This window comes from Panthera tigris, chromosome A2 (assembly GCF_018350195.1).
Source record: "Panthera tigris isolate Pti1 chromosome A2, P.tigris_Pti1_mat1.1, whole genome shotgun sequence".
Lineage (NCBI taxonomy): Eukaryota > Metazoa > Chordata > Mammalia > Carnivora > Felidae > Panthera > Panthera tigris.
Window position 1 is genome coordinate 148,434,359 of NC_056661.1, and position 25,935 is coordinate 148,460,293.

General features: G+C 41.9%; 1 protein-coding gene across 3 annotated transcripts in view; it reads left to right on the plus strand.

Moving 5' to 3' along the window:
• Positions 1-25,935, plus strand: part of LRGUK (leucine rich repeats and guanylate kinase domain containing) — a 108,683-nt gene that overhangs the window by 27,436 nt on the left and 55,312 nt on the right. The window contains exons 6-11 of one of the 3 annotated variants that reach the window (XM_042972793.1): positions 912-1,036; positions 5,253-5,396; positions 11,426-11,506; positions 13,123-13,209; positions 14,783-14,889; positions 20,636-20,755. In XM_042972793.1, coding sequence (XP_042828727.1) covers positions 912-1,036; positions 5,253-5,396; positions 11,426-11,506; positions 13,123-13,209; positions 14,783-14,889; positions 20,636-20,755 — 664 coding nt within the window. The remainder of the gene's footprint in view (positions 1-911; positions 1,037-5,252; positions 5,397-11,425; positions 11,507-13,122; positions 13,210-14,782; positions 14,890-20,635; positions 20,756-25,935) is intronic. The other 2 variants (XM_042972798.1, XM_042972803.1) reach the window with 2 other exon arrangements.

Genomic DNA, 25,935 nt, shown 5'->3' on the forward strand with positions numbered 1-25,935 from the left:
AGAGACCAGAGAGAGGTGAATAGAATTGGTGACGTTGGGACTGCAATTTTCGGTACCATAAAGATGGAATACAAGAAAAGAAATTAAATTTTAAAATGACTGGGGGGTGGGGTGGGGCAGCGCCTGGACGCCTCAGTCGGTTGAGTATCCAACTCTTGATCTTGGCTCAGGTCATGATCTCACGGTTTGTGAGATCGAGCCCCATGTCCGGCTCTGTGCTGACAACGGGGAGCCTGCTTGAGATTCTCTTTCTCCTTCTCCTGTTTGCTCACTCTCTCTCTCTCTCTCTCAAAATAAATAAATAAACTTTAAAATGACTAGAAACTTAACATGAGGGAATAAAGACTAAGTTTAGGCCTCATTTATTTTAAAGGGAGAGGAGAAGCCAGTATGGATAGAAAAGGCTGTTCCTGTCGGTATCAGGATACTGGTTCCTTTATCACCCCTTTGCCACAGATGACCTCTCTCTGGCTGGTACCCTGGTTATGAGGATGATAACTTGGTGTGTGTCGCCCACAGGGTGCCCTGTATTCAGAAGTCCTGCCTGTGGGAAAGCACATGAGTTTCTCATGGAGACCACTTAGGAACCAAGGGCAAACACTGCCAACAAGGCAGCTTCGAAGCACCCTGAAATGTTTTTGCTCACTGATTAAATGAGTCACGCGTGAATGCAAATGTAACTGAGCACACTCAAAAGCTGTGTCTTAAAAAAAAAAAAATTAAGCAGTGCCAGTATTCACTTCTATCATGAAAAAAAATTATTTCAAGATAGTGTTCATCCTGTATAGAGCATACGTTACTGCTTTATTCATGCTGTTGTCTGATTTTTCTAATGATGGACTGACACTGATTATTCCTGTCTTCAAAATGTTTCTAATAACATTTTCCTTAAACGGAGTCACGGTGCATAGGCAACGAGATAGAGGAAATCAGCGGGCTGGAGATGTGCAGTGGCCTGATGCACCTGAGTCTGGCCAAGAACAAGATCACGTCAATTAATGGCTTAGGCATGTTGCCCATCAAAATTCTTTGTCTGGTGAGTCTAAGCAAAAGTCGTTCTTGATGGAAGGTTCTAGTTAATGTTTCAGTTAAGTATATGAATGATACCTCGGGTTTTTTGAATGTATAAAGAGCTAATCACTTCAGGAAATGTTACTGTCTTCAGTTTTGTGTGTTCCTTTCCATGCTGTGTGTGTGTGTGTGTGTGTGTGTGTGTGTGTGTGTTATGTGTGGTTGTGTATGTGTGTAGGGTCAATATTTCATGCTATGGTAAAATGATTTTCTAATTTGGCATCCAAAGTCAGTTTTTTAAAGGATTCACGTTTTACACTGACAAAGAAAGGAATAATTGGAACAACTTTTAAAAACACATTTTATAACGTCTCCGTGAAGAAATAACATTTAAGCACATTTAAGCATAATATTTATTGCTATTAATACTTGAGTGCTCTCAAATGAACCACAAGATGTTCTCTGGGCACTGAATTTTGGCAACCCTTTTGTTCTAATATATGCTAGTTGGCCATTCTAGGAGACCAGAACTGGTGTTCAGAATAAAGGAACAGTTCCAGTCAGAACTTGGAAATTGTTAAGTGTTTTCCCATAGAGAGCATTCTTCTTAAGCTCTATGATGTGCTCTGTGACTGTGAATGAAAATGCAGATAGTGTATTTAAAAATCAGAATTATAAGAGTTCCAAAGATACATATAGTGTTTTTGAAATCACACTATAGCTCACTAATTTGGGAGCTGATAATACAGTTTGTGGATTATTTAGGATTCTTCTTCCTTTCTTCCTCTCTCCTACTTCTTACCCTTGGATGGCTTTGCTATTTTTTATTATATCTTGCCCTTGGTGGGCAAGGGAGGATTTTAAGCCACGAGGCTGGTAGCTTATTAATTTCTTACATGAACTATCCCACAGGAGAGTGTTGAACTGCTGTTTGAAACGACATCTTGGGTTATCTGCGACATTTAAAATATACTATACCTGTCTTATTTAACCAGAGATAGCGGATGTTGGCTAGTGTTAATTTTCTTTCCCCGAGCTTGGAGCATGAAGTGCTTTTTCAAGAGCCTTCACTCCTTACAGCGAGGTAGGTGAAGGCCAAGGACTGGTTCTAGTACCAATGGACCACAGGCATGGAGAGTTTTAATAATTTCCCTAAGATTTTATGTTTTATGTCCCCCTGAGGCATGTTAGCAAAGCATGAAAGAAAATGAATTTGAGGAGCTCCTGGGTGGCTTAGTCTGTTAAGCGTCTGACTTGACTCAGGTCATGCTCGCGGTTCGCGAGTTCGAGCCCCGCGTCGGACTCTGTGCTGACAACTCAGAGCCTGGAGCCTGCTTTGGATTCTGTGTCTCCCTCTCTCTGCCCCTCCCCTGCTCATGCTCTGTCTGTCTCTGTCTCAAAAATAAATAAAAACATTAAAAAAAGATAAAAAAAAAAAAAAGAACCTTAGCCTTTCTGTACATCTCTCTTTGTATCCGCATTCCCGTTAACTTTGAGTGGAGCTTGCCATGTGGAAAGAGATATGGGGGTGTGCTTAAGGGGAGGAGAGCTGAACCCATGATTAAGCATAACAACACATAGCAATTTTATCGTAAGAGTTTGTTTCAACAAGTAAAGTAATCCACCTTGACAATTCCATCTCAAGCACTTTTTAGAAAAAAAACATAAGACTTTTTCTACAAATAAATTAAGGGGATTGTTCCCAATCCCTGCTGCCCCCATCACCCAAGATGAAGCAGAAAATACAAATTATGCCCTCATTCATTTTCCTTAAAATTTTTGAGAATAGTAAGGGTTCTTTTTACAAATGTTACCAAAATATGTAAAATAAAACGACACACATTTGTTTCAACAGTTTGTTAATGCTTTTATCTTTTAATTTGTGGAACGAGAAAACCAGTTGCTTTACTACTGCAAAAATTCATTTTACGTTTGTTTGTTTTTTTTTAGAGAGAGAAAAAAGAACAACTTGCTATACAAACCAGTTGTTAATTCTCTACCATCAGCTTTTATACTAAATGTAAGGGGAAAATGTGGTTCACTTATGGGCTGTGCTATCAACCACTTCTTTTAGCAAGTAAGGGCGATGCATTCCACACTTTAAAATTCATTTTGTCTTAGTAAGAGCCGCTTATTTCTTCCTTTCCAAACTGGGGAGATGAGGAATATTTCTCATTTCGTCTTTTAAAGGAAATAGCTTCTCTCTAAAGGCCCCCTTTCCGCTGCTAATCACGATTAAAAAAAAAAAAAAGGCGAAAAGAACTGCGTGTGCTAAAACTGGGTGTCCACTTTGAGGGGTGACGTGTCTGTTTTCAGCGTGGGAGAAAGGGTTTGACTAGACGACTTTAAACTCAGAAATTCTGTGATCCTGAATATTTCTCAGTTCTGCTTTCTTTTGTGGCCGTAGGCTAGCTAATTAAACGTTTCTCTGCCTTACCCTGTGCCCATGCATTTACCACTTTGAAAGCCATGAGAGGTGCTGTGAAGAATTATTACAGTCTGTCTTCCACAGCTACAGCACTTCAAAGTTCTTCGGGAAGAAGTGTATTGTATATAAATTTTATATGTGGGCATATTTTAAATAGGATATTGAGGTCCTATTTCAATACATTAAATTAGTATGGATATTATGTTAACTTCAGTGCAATTTTTTCTTTTCTGTTACACTTTCTGGAACTTTTTTTGAACTCTGAACAGTAGGAAATTTTGCTTAACTTAGGCAAATGGGGGTATGAGTATTTTCCCCTTCTTACTATGGAATTTCTCAAACACATATGAAAAAGGGGAATAGTTTAATGAGCCCCCCATGTATTATCACCCAGCTTTGTAGATTATCAACATTCTCTGAACATATTATAAAGAGCCACAGAATTAAACTAATGAATGCAAATCTTGCTCATTATTGAAGTAAAATGTTATGAAAGATAGGATGAAAATGAGCTCTTGCTATTAAATGTACCAGGAAACATATTGTAGCTGGAAGACAATGCTATAATTTAATTTTTCAGTTATGTACTTGTTAAAAGTATTGCGTTTAAAGATGGGCATCATATGGTATTAATTGAAACCTCAAAATTGTCTTTATGGTTCTCAAACTAAAAGTGTAATTTTACTGTGGCATGTTCTTTAAGGCTAGGGAACCCAAGGAATCGTATGTTGGAAAATGCTCACGAAAATGCAGACTACTGTTGCCACTGTAATGTGTTGTTATGGGGGCATGCGGGTTGGGAAAGGGGATCTTTGAATCTTGCTTTGTGTTACGCTCACTGTCTGGGAAGATGCCTATGTGTGAATCATTGAAGAACCAGGTTTAGTTATCTATTACTGGATAACAAGCCACCCCCAGTGTAGTGGCCTGTAGAAATTTTATTAACTAACAGTCCTACAAGCTGAGCTGGGTTCAGCAGGGTGCTTTTGCTGCTGCTGCTGCTTCTTGCCCCATTCAGCTGGCAGTTGGCTGGGGGCTGGGCTCAGCTGGGATGCTGGGATGGCTGGAATTTTCCTCTCTGTTTAGTCTTAGGGCCCCTCTCCGTGTGATGGCTTCTTCTCCATGTGACCTCTCCACACATTCTTTCCCAAACAGAGCGGGGTCCTTACATGGCAGTTTCCAAGACACAAGAGGAGATGTGGCCAGGCCTTCTCAATTCTTAAACTGGGCACTGGCACCCTTCTGCTGTATTCTTTTGGTTAAGGCAAGTCAGAGGTCCAGCCTAGACTCAAGGGGAGGGACACAGCACAAGAGCATGAGTAACTCAAGGCATGAATCGGACTACCACAGCCCTCGTGGTATGAAGTGATTATATTTAGAATGTTTCTGAAAACCAAGTATATGGGAGAGTCGCGCTATTCAGGTGGTTTCACGTGATGGCAATGAAAGATTTGCACTATATTTTGTTTCTGAAGATAAACATGGAGATATGCTGTCATTAGGCTTTAGGCGAACAATGTTAAAAGCTTACACCACCTAGGTTTTTGCCTTTCCTACTGTTTGAACATTCATCTTTCATTAACTTTAGTGAAAATATTGCATTCTGAATCTTCCAGCTGAAAAACTGGGATTTCTTTCTGGGGTGTTTGCCTCTGTGTTCAGGGAAGTGTTTGGTAGAAATGGTGGAGGGCAAGGGAACAAGCACGGCTTGCTGACTTTCAGACATTTAGGCGGTATCGAGAATGAAAACTGGGCCTTGCACTTTTTCCTACTTGAAGCTTTTAAGGCACTGAATGTATTTTACCCATTTTAGAGCAATAACCAGATTGAGAAGATGACCGGTTTGGAGGAACTAAAAGCCTTGCAGGTCGTGGATCTGTCCCACAATCAGATCAGTAGCCTCCAGGGCTTAGAAAACCACGACTTCCTGGAAGTGATCAACCTCGAGGATAATAAGGTAATGTCACACTTGAACTGTCACGGTTTCAGTGTCTATGTGTCAGAGGACACATTAGGACCCGTTATTGGTTTCTCAAGGGGCTGTTACTTTAAATGCCGGCTTAGAAATGAAAAGATGCTCAGCGTCACTGCTCATCAGGGAAATACACATCAAAACCACACTGAGATATCACCTCACGCCAGTCAGAGGGGCCAAAATGAACAAATCAGGAGACTGTAGACGCTGGAGAGGATGTGGAGAAACGGGAACCCTCTGGCACTGTTGGTGGGAATGCAAACTGGTGCAGCCGCTCTGGAAAGCAGTGTGGAGGTTCCTCAGAAAATTAAAAATAGACCTACCCTATGACCCAGCAATAGCACTGCTGGGAATTTACCCAAGGGATACAGGAGTGCTGATGAATAGGGGCACTTGTACCCCAATGTTTATAGCAGCACTCTCAACAATAGTCAGATTATGGAAAGAGCCTAAATGTCCATCAACTGATGAATGGATAAAGAAATTGTGCTTTATATACACAATGGAATACTACTTGGCAATGAGAAAGAATGAAATATGGCCTTTTGTAGCAACGTGGATGGAACTGGAGAGTGTGATGCTAAGTGAAATAAGCCATACAGAGAAAGACAGATACTGTATGTTTTCACTCTTATGTGGATCCTGAGAAACTTAACAGAAGACCATGGGGGAGGGGAAGGGGGAAAAAAAGAGAGGGAGGGAGCCAAGCCATAAGAGACTCTTAAAAACTGAGAATAAACTGAGGGTTGATGGGGGTGGGATGGAGGGGTAAGTGGGTGATAGGAATTGAGGAGGGCACCTGTTGGGATGAGCACTGGGTGTTGTATGGAAACCAATTTGACAATAAATTTCATATTAAAAAAAAAGTTATTCTATAAAGTCTCCTGGAGCAGTAGTTGCAGGACTGTTTTGTTTGTTTGTAATAAATCAATTCTTGATTTTTGAAAATCTGATGATTCCTAATTACACTGTTTTAAGGGTTTAAGCTGCAACCAAGTGGACATGACTTTCTGAAGCAGAGGTGTTTGTGTAAAATTTTGTGTAGAAGGATGCCAGTGGGAATGTCTGAGATGTCAGAGCAGGGAAATTGGAGACAAGAGAGGAGCCTCAGGGGGCGCCTGGGTGGCTCAGTCGGTTGAGCGTCCCGTTTCAGGCCAGGTCATGATCTCGCAGTTTGTGGGTTCCAACCCCGCGTCAGGCTCTCTGCTGTCAGCGTGGAACCTGCTTTGGATCCTCTGTCTCCCTGCCCCTCCCCCGCTAGTGCTCGCTCTCTTTCAAAAATAAACAAACAACAACATCAACAAAAATTAAGGAGAAGAGCCTCAGGCTGGTGTTGCCTGGGCCTGTCATTTAAATAGAAGAGGCACAGGAAGTGAATTCCTATCTTCTGTTGGTAACAATAGTGTATGTTCCTAATCTGTAGGAGTTGAGGATTGGATTTACTCAAATTTCCATATCTGGCTGAACACCCACTTTATTTCACAGGTTACGTAAATTGGCTTTCACTCTTAATAGATTACACTTTATTTTCAGTAAAGCATTTGTGCTTGTAATCCCAGTATGTCTGACCACTTATGCATTAAGGTCTATGAAATAATTTTATTCTTAACTGAGTACTTCATCATATTGTTTGGAAAGACTTCCTAAGGAAGTTGAATGTTTATTTCTTCTTGAAAATGCAAACTTTGGCTGACCCTGGAAAGGACATTGTTCTTTCCTGGGGTGAGATGTGATGCTGTGGAGACGTTGCTGTCTTCAGGTGTGATAGTGCTTACCAGTTGTGTCTGATGAATTTGCATCACTTGTTACTTTAAACAGCAAGAAAAGGCCATCTTTAGGTCTGGGCAAAGGTGGATTTTTAATCACTGACAAAACTGTTCCTCCTTATTTTTACCTGATTTGTATATTAAACTGTTTGGTCAACTCCTAAAGTTAATTCCACTTTTGTTCACCATGCCACATATCCTACGAAGTCAGCACAGTCTCTGTCTTGTACGGTTCTAGTATCTTTTCATGAACTTGCCGTGAAAATGGCTCTCCCGTTATATATGTCCAAGGAGTGTTACAAAGCTGGGATGCATTCATCGAATCCCAACTGAATGCATCTCAGACTTCGGGAAAAAGGAGTAATGGCTAATGGTAATAACAGTAATCCTGCAGTCATAAAATAATCTAGAGATACTTGTGGAGTACTTGTGCACAAGGCACTGTTCTAAGCACTTTTCGTATATAATCTCATGTAATCCTCATTATAACCCTATTGTTGTCACTATGTTACAGATGAAGAAACTGGGGCACAAAGTAGTTAAGTAACATGCCCAACGTTCTATATCTAGCAAATAGCAGAGCCAGGATGCAAATATAGAATAGTTTGAGTCCAGACTCAGTGTTCTCAACCCTGACAGATAATACAGCAAATGAAATGCTAACATCCCTTCCTTCAGAAAAGCACGTGGTGCAGTGCTCTAGAAGGGGGCTTTCTGATAGAAATATAATTCAAGCCATAAAGGTGAGCCACACAAGCAATTTTAAATTTTCTAGTAGCCACACTAAAAAAGTAAGAAGAAACAGGTGAAAGTAATTTTAATAATTTATGTTATTTAGCCCAGTTTTTCCAAAATATTATCGTGTCAGCATGTAATCTACAAAAAAAAAAAATCATCGATGAGACGTTTTATAACCCCTTGCTTCATACTAAGTTTTTGACATTGGGTGTGTATACTATACTCACAGTCCAGTCGAGTTCGTCCCAGCCATCTTCCAAGTGTTAAGTAGCCGCGTGTGGCTAGTAACTTCCATATTGGAAAGCGCTGGTCTAGAACGACCTCATGAATAAATATATTGTTCTCTTCTATTTCAAGAGACTTTTCAAGTTACATTTGAAAAAGTTGAAGGAAAAAAGGGGGCATCATTTAGCGAGTAAAGGAGTTTATAATTTTCAAATGTTAGAGAGCCTCCCATTAAAGAAAAATGGCCATGTGTCCCAAAGCGGGAAACCCTTTGGCAACGAAGGAGTCCGTAACAATAACACAATTCCCTGGCTCCCCACAGGCAGGTTGGGGAGCAACCAACAGTGCTTCGAAATGTTCTGTGAGCCTTCCAAAGATTTCCTCAGAGATTTCTCCAGGACTACTGAGAATACCATGTCAGGGATGGAAAATTTATCATTTGACAGAAACATAACATAGCTGTTGCTTCTCATATGATTCATTTGATGTTGTACCTTAACACTTTCATCAGTATCATTTACTTGGTTTTAGCTGCTAACACCTTGCTAAACCCTCACACGATCATTTCAACATCTCTTTTAACTTTCTTTGCCAGTGTTTATAATCAGCTGGTTACTTGGAGGACCCTTATCACTCTCTCTAGTCCTTGTTAGATTTGATGTCATTTCTACCATTTAAAACTTATCCCCAAAATGTCAACTCTATTATAACCTCAGTCCTTTCTTCTAGAAGCAAGACATTGGTCTTGGAGTTACGTCGGGAATGCTGTTTTACTTCTCTGAGTCTTTGTGTCATTATTTCACAAGTCTATCTATCTACCTATGAAAAACCTGAACAGGTGGCTTTAGGTCTGGATGCTTGGATTTGGAAAGCATAGCCTAGAAGGCTATGGCCAAATGGGAACTAATTAAACTGCTTTCCCTTGGAATTCAAAGTTGACAGGCCGTTAAGGGTGGGGAGTAACCAACAGGGCCGAGGAGAAGAGGGGCATCTGGAATCTGGGGATCAACCGTGCTATGACATTCTTAGCAGCAGATGGGTGATGTTCCTTTAACAATAGAATCTTTCTGGCAATGTTTCACTTTAAGTCGTTTGGAGTGCTGTACCCTACACCTTCTGTAATGGTCTATGACACACACAGCCTTGGGTCTTGGCATTTGAGAAGACATGAGGGTGGTTCTGCTCTGGGGTGAGGTCATTGAGAGAGGGAGGGCACATCAGGACCACCATGCACGTTGCTAATTCAGCATGTGTGGGAACAGGCTGCTGCATACTTGCTGTCCTGTGCCCTTAACAGCCTCTTCCTAGGACCAGGGGGGAAGCTGGATCCCTGTCCTTTGACTCTCAAAAGACCAGGTGATCCCTGGTCTGACAGTTCAGTTATAATATAATTTTATGTAGTCCGTGATCATGGTGTTCATGTTGTTGGCAACCTTTCAAGATCTTTGCATGTCAATCACCGTAGATGTCACCATCATCTCAAGTGGGTGCACAGCGTTCCCATTATGGGACTGTACTGTGACTCATCTAATTGCATAATGGTAGTGTTTTTAGGAATTTAGAAAATTTTGAACTTTTACTAAAAAAACGTTAGACTGAACGTTCTTGTATCTAATTTTTGCCTGTCTGATGATCTTCACTGTAAACCTCTTGAGGTGGGATAGCTGGTTCATGGCTTATGCACGTGAAACATATCAGCTTGCCTTTTTAAGAAGAACATGTCAATTTCCACTCCCATCAGCAGTGCGTGTTAAGTGCACGTGTTAGTGAGACACGTTCACTGCAGGAAAACATCTCCACCTAACATTTGTGTGGGGTCCAAGCATAAGAGCCGTGTGCTACGGGAAAATCAATCCAACTGTTCAACAGTTCTGACCGAGCAGGGTGAACCAGTTGTATTTTTCCACCTTCCTGAATATCACAATATTTAGAAAATGATCCTGTTGTCTTGTAGATGATCCAGATGCCAATCTAATGGATCTAGTCATTGTATTGACAAGAGTTGTGTCCAATAGCATAACACTGCTGTCAGCAGATTAGTGTGTGCAGCTTCTGTATGGTAACTCGGATTTTACCTTTCCTATTATGTCTTTCAAAATGGCATCCTTTGAACATGGTGCCTATGTTTTTTCCCCCGACTTAGCTTCGGGAGCAGTTTCATTTTAGCATTTTGTGTTTGGAGAGCTCAGGAATTATTGGTGACTGCCTTTGGAGTGCTTTCACGTACACGCAGAAATGGCTTGGGGAGAAATAGAAATGAAAATGTGATTATTAATTTTTTAAGTAATTTTTAAAGTTTAATGTTTACATTTGAAATAAAATTGTAATTATGCTAATTACAGGAAATTTAAGTAAAACTCTTTGTCTTTAGTGGGAAATTCAGGAATTCTGCAATCTGTGCTCTACTTTGGTCAAATTAAGGATTTGTCAAGCAATCCCTCACTTAAAAAAATTTTTTTTTAATCTTTATTTTTTATTTTTGAGAGAGACAGAGAGAGAACAAGCAGGGGAGGAACAGAGAGAGAGGGAGACACAGAATCCGAAGCAGGCTCCAGGCTCCGAACTGTTAGCACAGAGCCTGACGTAGGGCTGGAACTCAAGAACTGCGAGTTCTTGACCTGAGCCAAAGTCGGACGCTCAACCAACTGAGCCATCCAAGTACCCCTTTCCTCTCACTTTTTAAAGTGGTGAAACGTAACCCACACAGAAAAGAGTATAAAACCTAAGGGTGCAGTTTAAACAAAAAATTTTAAGGTCAACACCCATGTCGAGAAATGTGTCTTACGGTTTTCTGTTTATATCTTTCCTTAAAATAACTCTCTCTTATTGGAAAAAGAATGGAGCTGGCTACATGTGCACATTCAGTAACAAGGCTTCACCAGTCACAAACGGCCGGTCTAGCAGAGGCAGCCCTAGGGAGGGAGGGCTGGGGAGGAGTAGGGGTGAGGAGAACCAGGGAGCCCTTGCATGCATTTTTGGTACTGTTCCTCTGATTTTGCATACTCAGTGATTTCTGCCTTAGAATAAATAATGGCTGAGATGAGGAACAGCACACTATTCTTTAGCCAGAGAGGAAAAAAGAAAATGTGGCCCTGTGCGTTCACATTTAGTGAAGGGGCCTGCAGGAATTTTCTCGTTCTGCATTAGGAAATTGGATCAGCAACAGAGCAGTTTCTAAAGTAAGTTGAATTTAGAGGATCCATACTAGCTCTCTTACATTGTTTTATATTATTGGTTGTATACTTAGTCTCTTGATAATATTTTGTTTCTTTGATTACACAGATTGCTGAGCTGGGTGAGATAGATTACATTGAAAATCTACCTCTCCTTCGAGTTGTCAACTTTCTAAGAAATCCAGTTCAGGTAAGAGATATTTATATGGGGGGAGGTGGGGTGAGGACCTTCTTGGAATTCTTCAAGAAGTACTTTTGATAAGGAACATCTGGAACGTGAATAGGCTGCATTTACCTTCATTCTCTGTCACTCAGGAAACAGGAGGGTTTGGCAAAGTAGCACCGGCCGTCAGTGACAGGGGAGCGTGGAGTTAGTTCCTTGCTTGCTGTGGTCACATGTGACTCATTCGGGCTGGTGATAAAAGGTTACAGGACAGAGCTACTAAGATTGGAGCAATGCCCTTTTGCATGATAGAGTGCACGATGCTGGAGGCATAGACAGGCTCCGGGTCCTGCTTTGTAACAGGGGCAAGAAAGTCTAAGATCAGATGCCTAAAGTAATTTGTCTGTATATAGTCGTGAAGTTGGTGGTGCCCTGAAATGATTATAGGACGAAATGCTATATTTCCTAGGGATTCTTCCCCTCTGGTATTCAAAGTTCCACTGCTATTTTCCAAGCCCCTCTCTTTCATCAATGGATCCTCCCTCCTGGCTCTCCTGTCCCTCCCTCTTTGTCCATTTGTCCTTCATTCCACTTGGCTGCCTCTACCCTTTACTGAGCTTTCCAGAGACTGTTGAATTTGTATGTATCTTCTGAGTACCTTCCTGTTTGTGTGTATCATGCTGAACATGTCTAGACAGGCAAAAAATAAAAATAAAACAAAAGCAAAAATGAAAATGAAAAATAATATTAAAAAGTAAATTCACTCCTTGGTATGGGAATAGTGGCAGGCAACCTAAAAGCGTCTCTGGTTAAGAAACAAGCAGGACTTACAGAGTGGCCATCAAGCCCCAGTTTCAGAGGCACGGGGAGTATTTGTTCGTGTGCATAAATCAACACCACAAACCCTTTCACACACATTAACTCACTTATATACACAGCCCTCCCACTCCCAGCTCACACATTGAAGGACAGAAAAGATACCTTTGTAGATTCATTTCATGTGCATTCTTATCTATGAAATGCGTGACCCACAAATATCTTTCGCTTCAAAGATGTAGCTTCTTGATACGAAACTTTAATTATGTTTTAAAAGCCAGATAATCCTGACACAGCAGATGGTTGGGAATAATAAGGACTTTGTTCTATAAATACTATTATTTATGATTGCCAAACAAAATAATAACAAATGATATAAATTAATTCAAAATAATACTAAGTAAATGACAAAGTGATCATAAGTAACGTTCATCATTTGCAATAACGAAACTCCCTGGAGTTAGAAGATAGGGTTTGAATCTCCGGCCGTGAAATCTGTGATGAAACGCTTCACCACTCTGAGGCTTAGTTAGTTTGTTTCTGGCTAGAAATGGAGGTGATCATACCTGTCCTGCTTATGTCACAGGGAGATTGATGAGATGGCACGTTTGAAGAGCTTTGTAAGCTATAAGGCACGGTCTGCATTTAATAAGGGGACTGGTAAGCCTGAAGCTATAGACACCTTGAGGGATACGTGTGTGTGTGTGTGTGTGTGTGTGTGGAGGGTGGGGTAGCAGCCCAAAGACCTACTCGGGAGAGCAGCGTGCTGGTGCTAATTCATGTGGTAAAGGCAGGCGACTGAATATTCCTCTTGATATTTTAAATAGGAAAAGTCTGAATATTGGTTGTTCGTGATTTTTATGCTCCTACAATTAACAGAATTAGATCAGAAGAAAATTAAAGTGGAAGAAAAGGTACGTAATCATGTCATTCTTTGTGTTTATGAGGCTCTGCTACCCACTGCAGGATCAATGTCAGCGGTAAATGGCACACGTAATGATACGTGAATTGACTGTTGATTTAGGGAGCGGTTCCTTACTCTCTTGTTTCACCCCCTGCAAAGCTGTGAGCATCAGCGCAGCTGTGGCCAGGGCCCTGCCATTGCAGTGAGTAGATTGGCGGTGGGGGCAGACGCTGTGCCCCGCGTGTGCGCGTGGCTGCGTGATGGCCGTCTCTTAATTTGGATAACTGTCGTCTTTGGAGAGTGTGTGATTCTGTGTTGCTCTAAACAGTCACTTAATGATGAAATTTATTCTATACTGCTGCGTATAATCAAAAGGTACTCAAATGAGTCACTGTCCTGATATTTTAAACCCTTAATTCTGCCCTTTAAAATCATGATCCCCCTGGACACACAGTTCCAGAGTAACCAGACCTTAAATGCTATGCACCTGCCTCCCCGCCACCTTACCTGGGGTGGTACTTTGTCATGCTTTAGTGACTGGTGACAGCTGAAATCTGCACTAATGAGGGATTTCTTACACTAAATGCAAATCTGAGATGAGAATGAAAATAGGTATAAATATGTAGAGGGGCAGATACTCCATTTCATAAGTGCCTTTCTGAAATCGCGGTTTAAAATAGTTAGGGATGCTAGTGTATCATTATTCTCAAACTCAGAGGCGCTTACTAGATTTTCCCTGTAACGTTTTGCAAAGGGAATGCAGCTGGAAAGTATGCATTAAGTAGAGGTGTGGTACATGAGGCTAATGTATTTTGAGGGTGACAAGGACCAGAGCATAGAGACGTGTACGTTATAAGGGGGAAAGACCCCTATCTTTGAACAGAGGATGCTTTCTGAAATAAGAGGAGATCTGGGTAGAATTTGAGATCTTTGAAGTAGTTCTTGATGAGATGGCATGAGAAAAACATCCCTGCAGTATCCACGACCTGGAATCTAGAACTATGTATTTCATTCCTGCAACTCGCACTAAAAGTGTAATCTCAGGTTTTAGAGATTTTGTTTTCGTTTTCTCCCCTCCCAAACCAGGAAGCATAAAGAAGTAGGGAACTCAAAGACTCCAACTCCTTATTTTATTTTATTTTATTTTATTTTATTTTATTTTATTTTATTTTATTTTATTTTTAAATGTTTATTTATTTTTTGTATTTTGAGAGAGAGAAAGAATGAACAAGTGAGGGAGGGGCAGCGAGGGTAAAGAGAAAATCCCAAGCAGGCTGTCAGAGCAGAGCCTGACGCGGGACTTGAACCCACAAACCACGAGACCATGCCCTGAACTGAAACCAAGTGCTGGACACTCAACCGACTGAGCCAGCCAGGCGCCTCTGATTTCATATTTGAAAATAATTGTCATTATTTAGACTTTAGGAAAGTTAGAGTAGACGTGAAGACTGAGCACAAAGGTCCGTGAGCATGAGTTATTTTCCATACCTGGTTGCATGTCTAGAATGTTTTGTTAAAATCTGAGACTTGTCTTCTTTTTAGACATGTATGTTTTTCCTCTTGCATTTCTAATTCTGGAAAAGGTTGCGGCAGTGAATAGGTACAACCCTCCCCCAGAAGTGGTCGCAGCCCAGGATCACCTGACCCATGTCCTCAACAGCGTGATGCAGCCACAGAGGATCTTTGACAGGTATTCGTTTGGGGTCCCCGGGGTAAAACTCAGGGCGGAAAGCTCAGGACAACGTCCTCGTCTGCCTTAGCCCTCCATTCTGTGACTCACCCCTTTCTCATCTCCGAGGGAAGGGTCTTTATTTGGCTGACTCAGAGTGATGGTCATCATATGCTTGAGTACGGGGTTCGCTCATCGGTGTCGTCCCAAGTGTGCAGAAGAGTACATTCGTCTTCCCTTTCTCAGCTGGCCCCTTGAATGGCGGCTGGCCTAGGTCAGAGGACCGTGAAATGAGACGTTTCAAAATGTGTCCCCTTTCCTGCCGTCGGACAGAACCACAGACCTTTGTGTCATGAAAAGAGAATCGTGCCGATTTCTATCCGCTGTGAATTTTTCCTTAGCTATGAGTGAATGAATGCTAGATACGCCTGTCAGAGAACATCCGTGAATGCAGATTATTGGAGGGTCCATCGAAGGAAGCCGGCTAGCTGAGGGGAAACCTGCGATAGACTTAATACTGGCTCCACTGTGCTTGTGAGTCACCCAGCTTGCTAGAGCACATGAACAGATCTCTCACCTCTGAGTTCAAAGACAGATTTGCCACAGTTTCTCTGTTTCTTTTTAAACAGTCTGTTGGAGCAGCTGGCCATTTATGCTATAAGTACATTGTAGAAATTCTGTCAATACCCGAAGGCATTTAAAAAATACTCATAACAATCTCTTCGTTATAAATGGCTTCTCTTCTTTATGTGGTATTTGCTTCTCTACTTCACGTGGTTGGTTTCCCACAGAGAGCACGATGTTTTATTTTGCATCCAGGACATGAGTTTTTACATGTAATTTAATAATATAGACATTGACAGTTTTATATATTTATGGTAGCCCTCTAGGTGAAATGATTTATCATTTATTTGCATACATCTGGAAAGGCGCATTTGATTTAAAAGAAGGGCATTTATGTCTTCATTGTATTTCTTTCCTAGTTTATGAGATTGCTAGTTGTTTCATGCTTTCGGGTACATTTATATAAAAATATGTATCAAAGAAATTTACACCACTGTCTGAAAAACACGTATTTCTTCATCATTTCTGGCTTTCGAATAGACAAGAGCAAATGGCCAAGCAGCCCCAGATGCTCCAGAATGGAGCGGAGTTCACTGTGACAAACTCATGGAGACAGGGGCAGGCCTACCGTTGCCCTTCCCAGGCTGGGCCAGTAGGGAACCCTAACTCTTGACCTTAGGACTTTTACACTGCATTATTGGGGAGCCACTGTCCCTTCCCCTGGCATGACTGGGGTGAGGACACAACATTAAAGTTACCTGGCAGAATCTTGACTCTAGCCTTGTAGTCGCTGATAGCTTTCTTGCTCTCTGCTACGACAAAGTTCTCCAGGCTCGTGTTGTACAAGCCCTGTCCAAACTCTGCAATCAACCACTTCTCCCAGAAGCCCTGGTTTGTTTTAGTGAGAAAAGGTACTTCTCAGTCACAATCTGGGTGGCTAGAGGTAATCACTGCTACTGAGTTGCCCGTTGTTAGGCTTTTTAGCAGACAGATCTAGGAAGGTGTTCTTTCTTTCTTTCCTTCCTTCCTTCCATCTTCGTTCCACCTTCCTTCCTTCCTTCCTTCCTTCCTTCCTTCCTTCCTTCCTTCCTTCCTCCTTCCTTCCTTCCTCCTTCCTTCCTCCTTCCTTCCTTCCTTCCTCCTTCCTTCCTCCTTCCTTCCTTCCTCCTTCCTTCCTTCCTTCCTCCTTCCTTCCTCCTTCCTTCCTTCCTCCTTCCTTCCTTCCTTCCTCCTTCCTTCCTTCCTTCCTCCTTCCTTCCTTCCTCCCTCCTTCCTTCCTTCCTTCCTTCCTCCCTCCTTCCTTCCTTCCTCCTTCCTTCCTTCCTTCTTCCTTCCTTCCTCCTTCCTTCCTTCCTTCCTTCCTTCCTTCCTTCCTTCCTTCCATCTTCCTTCCTTCCATCTTCCTTCCTTCTTCCTTCCTTCCTTCCATCTTCCTTCCATCTTCCTTCCATCTTCCTTCCTTCCTTCCTTCCTTCCTCCTTCCTTCCTTCATCTACCCATCTATGCATCCGCCTATTGGTGTATTCTATCTATCCTGTTTATCTATTTATATATCTCTACGTCTATTCAATCTGCTTATATCTAGTCTATATCGAACTAGATCTATCTGTATCTATTTACAGATAGATGACAAATATCTCTTGAATTCCTACTGATACAATCCAATTTCAAGATGATTGTTGATTGAGCTTTTTTTCAAAAAATTTTTAAATGTTTTATTTATTTTTGAAAGGGAGAGAGACAGAGCGTGAGCAAGGGAGGAGCACAGAGAGAGGGAGACACAGAATTTGAAGCAGGCTTCGGGCTCCTCACTGTCAACACAGAGCCCAACGTGGGGCTCAAACTCACGAACTGCAAGATCATAACCTGAGCCAAAAGACGCTTAACCAACTGAGCCACCCAGGCGCCCCTGATTGAACTTTTACGTATCCTCTCTCCTCTCTATCACATCTGTATCATCCTTTCCTCCCAAGCCAGAGACACAATAGGAAGATGGATTGAGAATATCCCGTAATTACTTTTTGAAAATCCCCTGTCGCAGCACAGCAGTATCAGTGTTAATCCTACCACCAGTGCGATTACTGAAAACATTGAAATCATACTTCACTTCACCTATACTCTTCCCATCACCCCCCCCCATTTGTTTTGTGGTAAAGTATATATAACAAAATTTGCCATTTTAGCTATTTTAGAGTTACAGTTGAGCGGCATGAATTATATTCACACTATTGTGCAACCATTACCTCTGCCTATTTCCAGAACTTTTTCATCTCCCCAGACAGAAGCTATAACCACTAAGCAGTAGCTGCCCGCTGCCTGCTACCCCCAGTCCCCGGAGACTTCATATCTATTTTCTAGCCTTATGAATTTGCCTACTGTATATATTTTATGTGAGTGTCAATCACCTGCTTTAAAAATAGTGTACCGTATTTATAATGTCAGAACGTATATCCATCACACCCCATACTTCCTCCTTTGCTGTCATTTGGTCTCAGGTGTATGGATAACCGCATGTATATTGCTCACTGACAGTCCTTATTTTGAGGTCTCCTCCCGTATTTGGTCTTGTGAAGCTTGTTCTCCAGTAGACTCCTTAGGATGCACTATGGGATGGATCGGTATCCCTTGAACTCTTGCATGTTGATAATATTCTCTGCCCTTCATACTTGAAAGTCATTTTTGCTATGTTTAAAGTCCATGGCTCACACTATTTTCCTTGAATATATTAAAGATGTTACGCTTTTTTGGGGGGATGCAAAACAGCCATCAAAATCTGATACACGGTGTTCTTTCCCTTGTAAGTCAGGTATTCTCTTTTTCTAGCTGAATAGGTTTCTTTTTCTGTAAAGTTTGATCATGTACTAGACTGGGTCTTAGTGTTATTCGTTACTGGTCATTTTGGGCTAATACTCCCAGGTATGCTGTGTATTTTTTCAATGTATAGTTTTGTAATTATTATTACTATTTTTTATTTCAGGAGAGTATTCATGAATTAAGTCTTTAATATTTTTTCTGTTCCTCTGCTTTGGTTTTCTCTTTTAGGAAGAAGATATCCTTTGCCTATATTCAGTATTTGTCACTTTTTCAATTTTTTTCCCTTTGATCATTAACAAAAATTTTACCTTGAGGTCATTTTAGATTCACATGGATTTTGTAAGAGATAATACAGAGAAATTCTGTATGTTTCCCCCAATGGTGGTATCTTGCCTAGCTATAGTAGAATATCAAAACCAGGAAATTGACATTGATGCAGTCCACGAATCTGATCACATTTCACCAGCTTTGCGTTGACTCGTGTGTTCATTTAGTTCTATGCAATTTTATCACCTGTGTAGATCATATGAGCATCAGTAAGGACGAGTTTTGTCACAAGGGTCCCTGTCCTTCCCTTGTAGAGCCTTAGCCACCTCCCTACTCATCTCCCCCCAACCCCTGGCAACTGGTGGCCTATTCTCCATCTCTGTACTGTTGTCATTTCAAGAATGTTATACAAATAGAATCATGTAGTATATAACCTTTTGAGACTGGCTTTTTAAAAAATTTTTTACTTAGCCTTATTTTCTGGAGATTCATCCAAGTTCTTGGATATATCAGTAGTTCAGCCCTTTTTATTGTTGAGTCATATTCCTCGCATGGATGTACCATAGTGAGTTTAGCCATTCATCTCTTGAAAAACGTGGGGTGATTCCATTTTGGGACTATTACAAATCCAGGTATTATGACCATTGATGTACAGATTTTTGTTCACGTAGTTTCAGCCTGCTTGCTTTGCAGTGGATGCCCCTGGCTCTTTTGGGGTTCCCTTTCTTTCAGGCCTGTCATTTGCTGCCCTTTTGCCCCCCTGCACAGATTCCAGCACTGTGCAAGGCTTGTGGGTTTGTGGTGCATGGAGATACTTCTTCATCGGGTTTTGTTATACATGTCAGCCATGGGTGTTTGCTCTCAGCTTTTTTCTGTTTTTTCTGTGGATGTTCAGAGACACTGAAAAATTATGCTGCCACCATTTCCATTCTTCTTCATAGAATCCACACCTCAGCCTTATATTTTTAAAGTAGATTTTATTTTGTATTTCTATAGTTGTGGCACGAGTGGAATTCATACACTTCAGCCCAGCTGGTAGCCGGAGATTTTCTTCCTTATTCTAGTCTTTCAGGCCCAGAAGCCATGCCCAGATTCCTGTATTAGCTCTTACCTATTAGCTGCTAACTTTGAGCAAGTTAACCTCTCTGGACTTCTGTTTCTTCATGTGTGCAGCAGGGATAATGATAGAAATATCTTCATTATCATCCTGTAATAATTACATGAAGGTAATGTATGTAGGACTCCTAGAATAGTGCCTGGCACATAGTGATTGCTCAGGTCAATTTTAATTGTTACCATTTTCATTGCATATCTGTGTTCTAATTCAGTAGGTATGGGTGTTAAACTTCTCACAGAACTTTCGTTTTTAAGTTCTTGAGGAAATACTTTTATCAACCAAGAAGTAATACATCTTACCATATTTTTTCCTTTTAAAAATGTTGTTCAAAGGGTGCCTGGGTGGCTCAGTTGGTTAGGCATCTGACTTCCACTCAGGTCATGATCTCACGGTTCGTGGGTTCGAGCCCCGCATTGGGCTCTGTGCTGACAGCTCAGAGCCTAGAGCCTGCTTCAGATTCTGTGTCTCCCTCTCTGCCACATCCCTTGCTCATCCCCATCTCAAAAATAAATATCATTGGGGCACCTGGGTGGCTCAGTTGGTTAAGTATCCGACTTCGGCTCAGGTCATGATCTCACGGTTTGTGAATTCGAGCCCCACGTCAGGCTCTGCACCGATCATGCAAAGCCTAGAGGCTGCTTCACATTCTTTGTCTCTCTCTACCCCACCCCTGCTTGTGCCTTCTCTCTCTCTCTCTCTCTCTCTCTCTCTCTCTCTCTCTCTCAAAAATAAATAAATAGACATATAAAAAAAATAAAGACCATTAAAAAAAATGTTCAAGTAAACTGACATACATTTGGATTTTGTTTGTTATCTACGCTGTGAATGCTATTTTGGGCATATTATCATCAACTTGCTCGGGAAAGTAGGACGAGGCTTCTCTCCAGTGCCTGCATGCAGCAAGGGCTCAGTCATTGACTTTAGTGTGACTGTGGTGTAGACCCCGCCCCCTGGGTATGTATCCGACTGGCCCAGGCCCTCACCCACTGACTGCCTGTGTTCCAGCACTCTTCCTCGCCTGGACGCCCCTTATCCCATGCTGGTGCTGGCCGGTCCTGAAGCCTGTGGCAAACGAGAGCTCGCTCACCGCCTCTGCAGACAGCTCAGCGCTTACTTCAGATACGGGTGAGTTTGTTCGTGGGCTGGTAAGGCTGTGAAATGGTAATGTTCATTGGCTGGTAAGGCTTTTGCTCATTTCGGCTGTTAATTTTAAGCGAGCTCCGAAAGGTCCATAGGAGGCGTATCAGCTTCTTGGCCGTTGATTACACCGCCATACACCCTGCATCTTCAATTCCCCAGACGCTTAACTTCATTCCCTGGCAGCCGAAATCACTCTCCAAGGTTCGAAAACACACGTGTTGTTGGTGAAGCCTGGTGGCGTTGGAACACGGGCTCATCCTGTTACCACGTGACGTGACCGCGCGTCTCGGGATCGGCGCCGCCAGGTGTGTGGGCTGGTGTGTGTACCTGGGACCGCCGCTCCCACCCTCTGCCGTCCACTTGCTTCCCTCCCCACGGATCTTCCTCTTTGTTTTTTGTTTTTTTTTTAATTTTTTTTTTTTAACCTTTATTTATTTTTGAGACAGAGAGAGCATGAACGGGGGAGGGTCAGAGAGAGAGGGAGACACAGAATCTGAAACAGGCTCCAGGCCCTGAGCTGTCAGCACAGAGCCCGACGCAGGGCTCGAACTCACGGACCGCGAGATCACGACCTGAGCGGAAGTCGGATGCTTAACTGACTGAGCCACCCAGGCGCCCCATGGATCTTCCTCTTTGGAGGGATATTTCAGGAGGAAGGAAAGAGAAAGGGCAGCATTTTTCCATTCCCCTGGGTCAGCATTCAGTACACTCCAGTTTTCTGGAGCAAATGTTTTGCTCTGTGATTCCCTAATGGTCTGGTTAAAATAGAGGACAATCCCCCCCCCCCCCCAAAAAAAAGGACCATTCAAAAAGTCTTCAGCTGGCTTTACAGACTTTTTAAAGGTTTCTGGGAGTCAGAGTTAACCACTGTGGTCTTTTAAACCGGTTTCCCCTTCATTTTGACATATGGCAAAGCAATTACTTCTAGATTAGTAATGTTTGTCGGTGACCGGAGGAGGTGGCTGCGAAGATATTTAGGACAGCCAGAGAAATACATACAAATTATTTTCTAATGCCTTCCATTCCCTTAAGCTATACATGTTCGAACAATGTAAATACTATTTTAAACAGGTCCATTTATTTAGATATCTAAAATTACATGCCTCATTTGAACAACTCGAGGATTCAAATATATAGGATGATTTATTCATTAATGTATTTTAAGCACCCTGAAGTAACAAAAATAAATTAAAAACGGTAGGGAAAAAAAAAAAGCATAGTGTACCATGCTGCCTGTAGAGAGGTGCCGAACCTGTTTTAAATGATAAGTGGAACACAATGAATGGAAGGTCAACCTAGGGCAGAAAAGATGTATCCTGACTGTTGTGCCAGTATGAAACCCGGAACCTTTTATCAAACCCAAATACCAGGAACCAAGGCTTTCTCTGATTAGATTTCCTTTTAATTATGTGGTGAATGTTGGGAGCCAGGTCCTTCATATTTGTCTGTGATACACGTTGTGGGTCCTGCTGGATCGGATGTGTTCTCGGAGGTGTTCGTTAACTCCTCACCAAGATTGTGATCCAGTCTGCTTCTGTGTTCTCGCCTGGATGGGCCTTCTAATTATTCATTTTTATTAAATCCTGGTTTTCCACTTATTAGGATACTTATCCATCATGTTTGTGACTGATTTAATGTTTGTTTTCCATTCGCTCAATGGCCCATCGTTGTAAGAATTCCATCCAGGCATGGATCAAAGTTCATATCGTTGGATTAAAAAAAAAAAAGAGATAGTAGATAGCTAGAAATCTCATCTGTTGGGAAAGTAAGATAGTACTACTTTATATGCAACAACTTTCTAATTAAGCCAAATGATAAAACCAAAGCACATCCTCAGGGGCAAGTCATTGCTCTTGTGTAGATCTTTTTATTCTTTACCCAACGTAATTTTTTATTGATTTTTAATTACATGGAAAAAAAGGCACGAATACAGTTTCATCATGAAACACGTAAGTATTCACAAAGGCACTTTCTCTGTCATTTGCCTGAATCTTTTCTTTCCCTTCTATTTCATTGTCTCTTGGTATTTTGTCTTCCTTTTTACATTACATTGACCCATGACGGAGACATTCAATGAAATTCTCACACACCAAGTTGCATATCCAGATATAAAAATATGAAAAGGAAAACATCATGATATAACAAGTGTTGGTGTGGCTGAGAGATTCTGGACTTGTTTTAGGTTTTGATTTTTCCGTTTGTTCTTGGTTTTAGAAATAGGTTGCATGTTCTTTCTTTACCTGTATTAGTTATACGTGGCCTGGAGATATGAATTGACTGGCTTCAAAATCTCTCTCTTTCCAACCTTAATATCACCACACAAATCAGTGGCTCCCTGGACGAGTAAAGAATAATGAGAGAAACGTAAAACGATGCCAGTACACCTGGGCACCTTCCAGATTTAAGCCTTGAAAGTGATATGAATAGTCATGAAAGGAAAACCTTATTTTCTTTCTTAGACCTCTAATTTACAGCAATCTCCATTTTTGTAACCTTTTTCATGATCTTGACTACCAAGTTTATTTTGCTTTTATTTAGCACTAGAGTCCAGTAAAGTAAAAGACCATAGCTACTTAGCTACGTGAGATCTATGAACTACAGTTACCTAAATTCAGTCTAGTCTAATGTCTATTTATACAGATGTGACATACTAGTAGAATGACTCATTTATTCATCTAATCTTTGTTTATTGAGCACGGGCCATGTGCAGGCTGTAAGCTGTAAAACAAACAGACGTGGTCTTGCCCTGGGAGCTTACAGTCTAGCATGGGATTCTGACAGGTAAATGCTGGCTAACAAGGGAGTTTGGCGGGTCCTAGGATGAGGGAAGTAAAGAGCCTCTGGGATAGGAAGAGTAGAAGGTAAATGGGATGTGGAACTTGAACGGGTGCCTTCCAGACAGAAAGAACGATGGGTGCATTCGCTGAACTGAAAGTACGCTCTGAAATATGGCAAGACTTGGAAGCACAGAGGGAGACGGCAGAAGAGAAGGCCAGAAAAGTAGACAGGAGTCTGATCGTAAAGGCTCTGCAAGTAGGAGGTGTCATGACGACCGCTGCATTCCAGAAAGTGCGCCCGGCCGGAAGCTTGGCAGAGGGTGGGGCAGGGAAGACTGGATACAGGGAGACCGGCTGGGGTACAGTAACGGCCAGTGATGGCATGAGTTAGGAAGTGATGTGTAGTTACGGGCAAGTGGACAGGACAGTGGCTTCCTGGGATTTGATACTCAGCGTGTGCTAGAATCATATGTGCTGATGATCTCTTTAGATGTCCGGCAGTTAATTGACGCATATTTGCGTTGAGCATTAGGACCAATTTAAATTTCCTACCGGATGCCTTAGGGAGACCTGGGCTTTTGTGGGTAGCCTTTGAAAGAGTTCACTTACCAACACATGGCATGCTATCACGTGCTTGAGTTTAGATGTGCTCACAGCCAAACCTCTGCCCCAGTATTTGCAGTAACAAGAAGTTTGTTATTTCCTGAGGCAATCTGGTCCAGAATTGAGATTCTGAAACTGTGTGCTTCTGAATCAAACTGAAAACCTTTCTACTTCCTCATCCAACTGCTAGCTCGTCTTAGACATCTTTTCTTCCTATTACTTTTCCCTGGATATTTTACCATTCCATTGTTGGGTCTGACCTTGCGGATCCCTTCCCCTCCTGATCATCTCCTCTCCACAGACTTGGTTTGTTAGGATCCTTCACGACAGCTGGCCCATGAACGGGCCTTTCGAATGTCTAACCTCACTCGTAACCCTCAGGACCAGTGTCTAACTCCGTTCTTTTCGTGTGGCTCCCTTTGCAAACCATGAGTTAACTGTTCACCATGACTTAACTAGTGAATCCATTAGTAAATAATAAACTCATGGAATAGCATTGCCCTTAGACAGGGGAGAAGAAGGCTACTGAAGGTGATGGCCCGAGCAAATTTCTTTGTCTAAAATTTGGCATCATTTCTTGGCTAAGTAAGTTTAGTGCAACCGTGCTTTCACTCTGCAGCATTTCCTTTTTCAGATGTTCGCATTTGGGGAGCATGCTTCACAGCGAACATTTCTTCATGTGAAAACTGGATGACAGGATTCAAAAATCCACAGGTCATCTTAGGTCCTTCTTAATAGAAGTTTCCATGGCGGATACAGGCTCTGTCATCCGCATGCTCCACGTCAGTGAAGCCTTCTCTTTATTTACCTGCCTAGAAGCTTCAGATGACTTCTTTGCTGTGTCTTCCTTTTAGAAATTCTGAAAAAATTCCTGCCGCTCAATCCCTTTGTTGGAAAATGCAAATCCGGCATGGTGCGTAAAGGCTATGCTAAGGGTGTACAGCACGGGATGCCAAGTCCCTGATTTATCTTTCCTGACTGTCAAGGACACCGATAGACAGAGGGTCTCAGGGCCCTGCCGAGGTGTGTGAAGAGATGCCAGTGTATTCGCACAACAAAACAAATGTCGCGGTGTTTTGACAGTCTTAGAATATACTCTCTTTCCCAGGTATATAATTTAAATGTAATGTTAAGACCTTAAAATTTACCAGTCTAGTTAATTCTTGATTACAATGGAAGGGAAACAGTGGGATGAATTATAAAAACTTGGCTTTGGCTTTGTAATGGAGAGGCTTTTGAGGGTTGTGACTTTACCCACTTAGCATGATCGTAACAGGAATTGACAGGGAGTCATCCTGGCATTCCTACTTAGTCACTCACTTAATTGCTGTGCCTCAGTTTCATCGTCTGTAAAATGAAAACAATAATCCCCGCCTCGTGGTTTTTCTTGTGAGGAATAAATGAAATAACACGTTGAACGTCTAGCTATTTTCATCTCCTCTTTTAAAACCACAGGATAATAAAAGTCAGCCTGCGTTCCCAGAACTTAACGCGAGACGTCAGAATGGGAGGAAATCGAGAGTCCTGGGCTAGCTGGGACCCTGTCATCTAGTTCTGGGACTGACACTGGCCTGCTCTGTGGCCTTAGACTGGCCATTTTTATTGTCCTCTGCAAAATAGAGTTCATCACACCTGTTATCCACTCCACAGGTCTCATTTACTCATTCATGTTATGGATACCTAGTGAATGCCTGCTATGAGCCAGGCATGGGGAATACAGTCGCACGTAAGATGGACAAGAAAAGGTCTGTCCTCATGAGTCCTACATCCCACTGGGGAGGACAG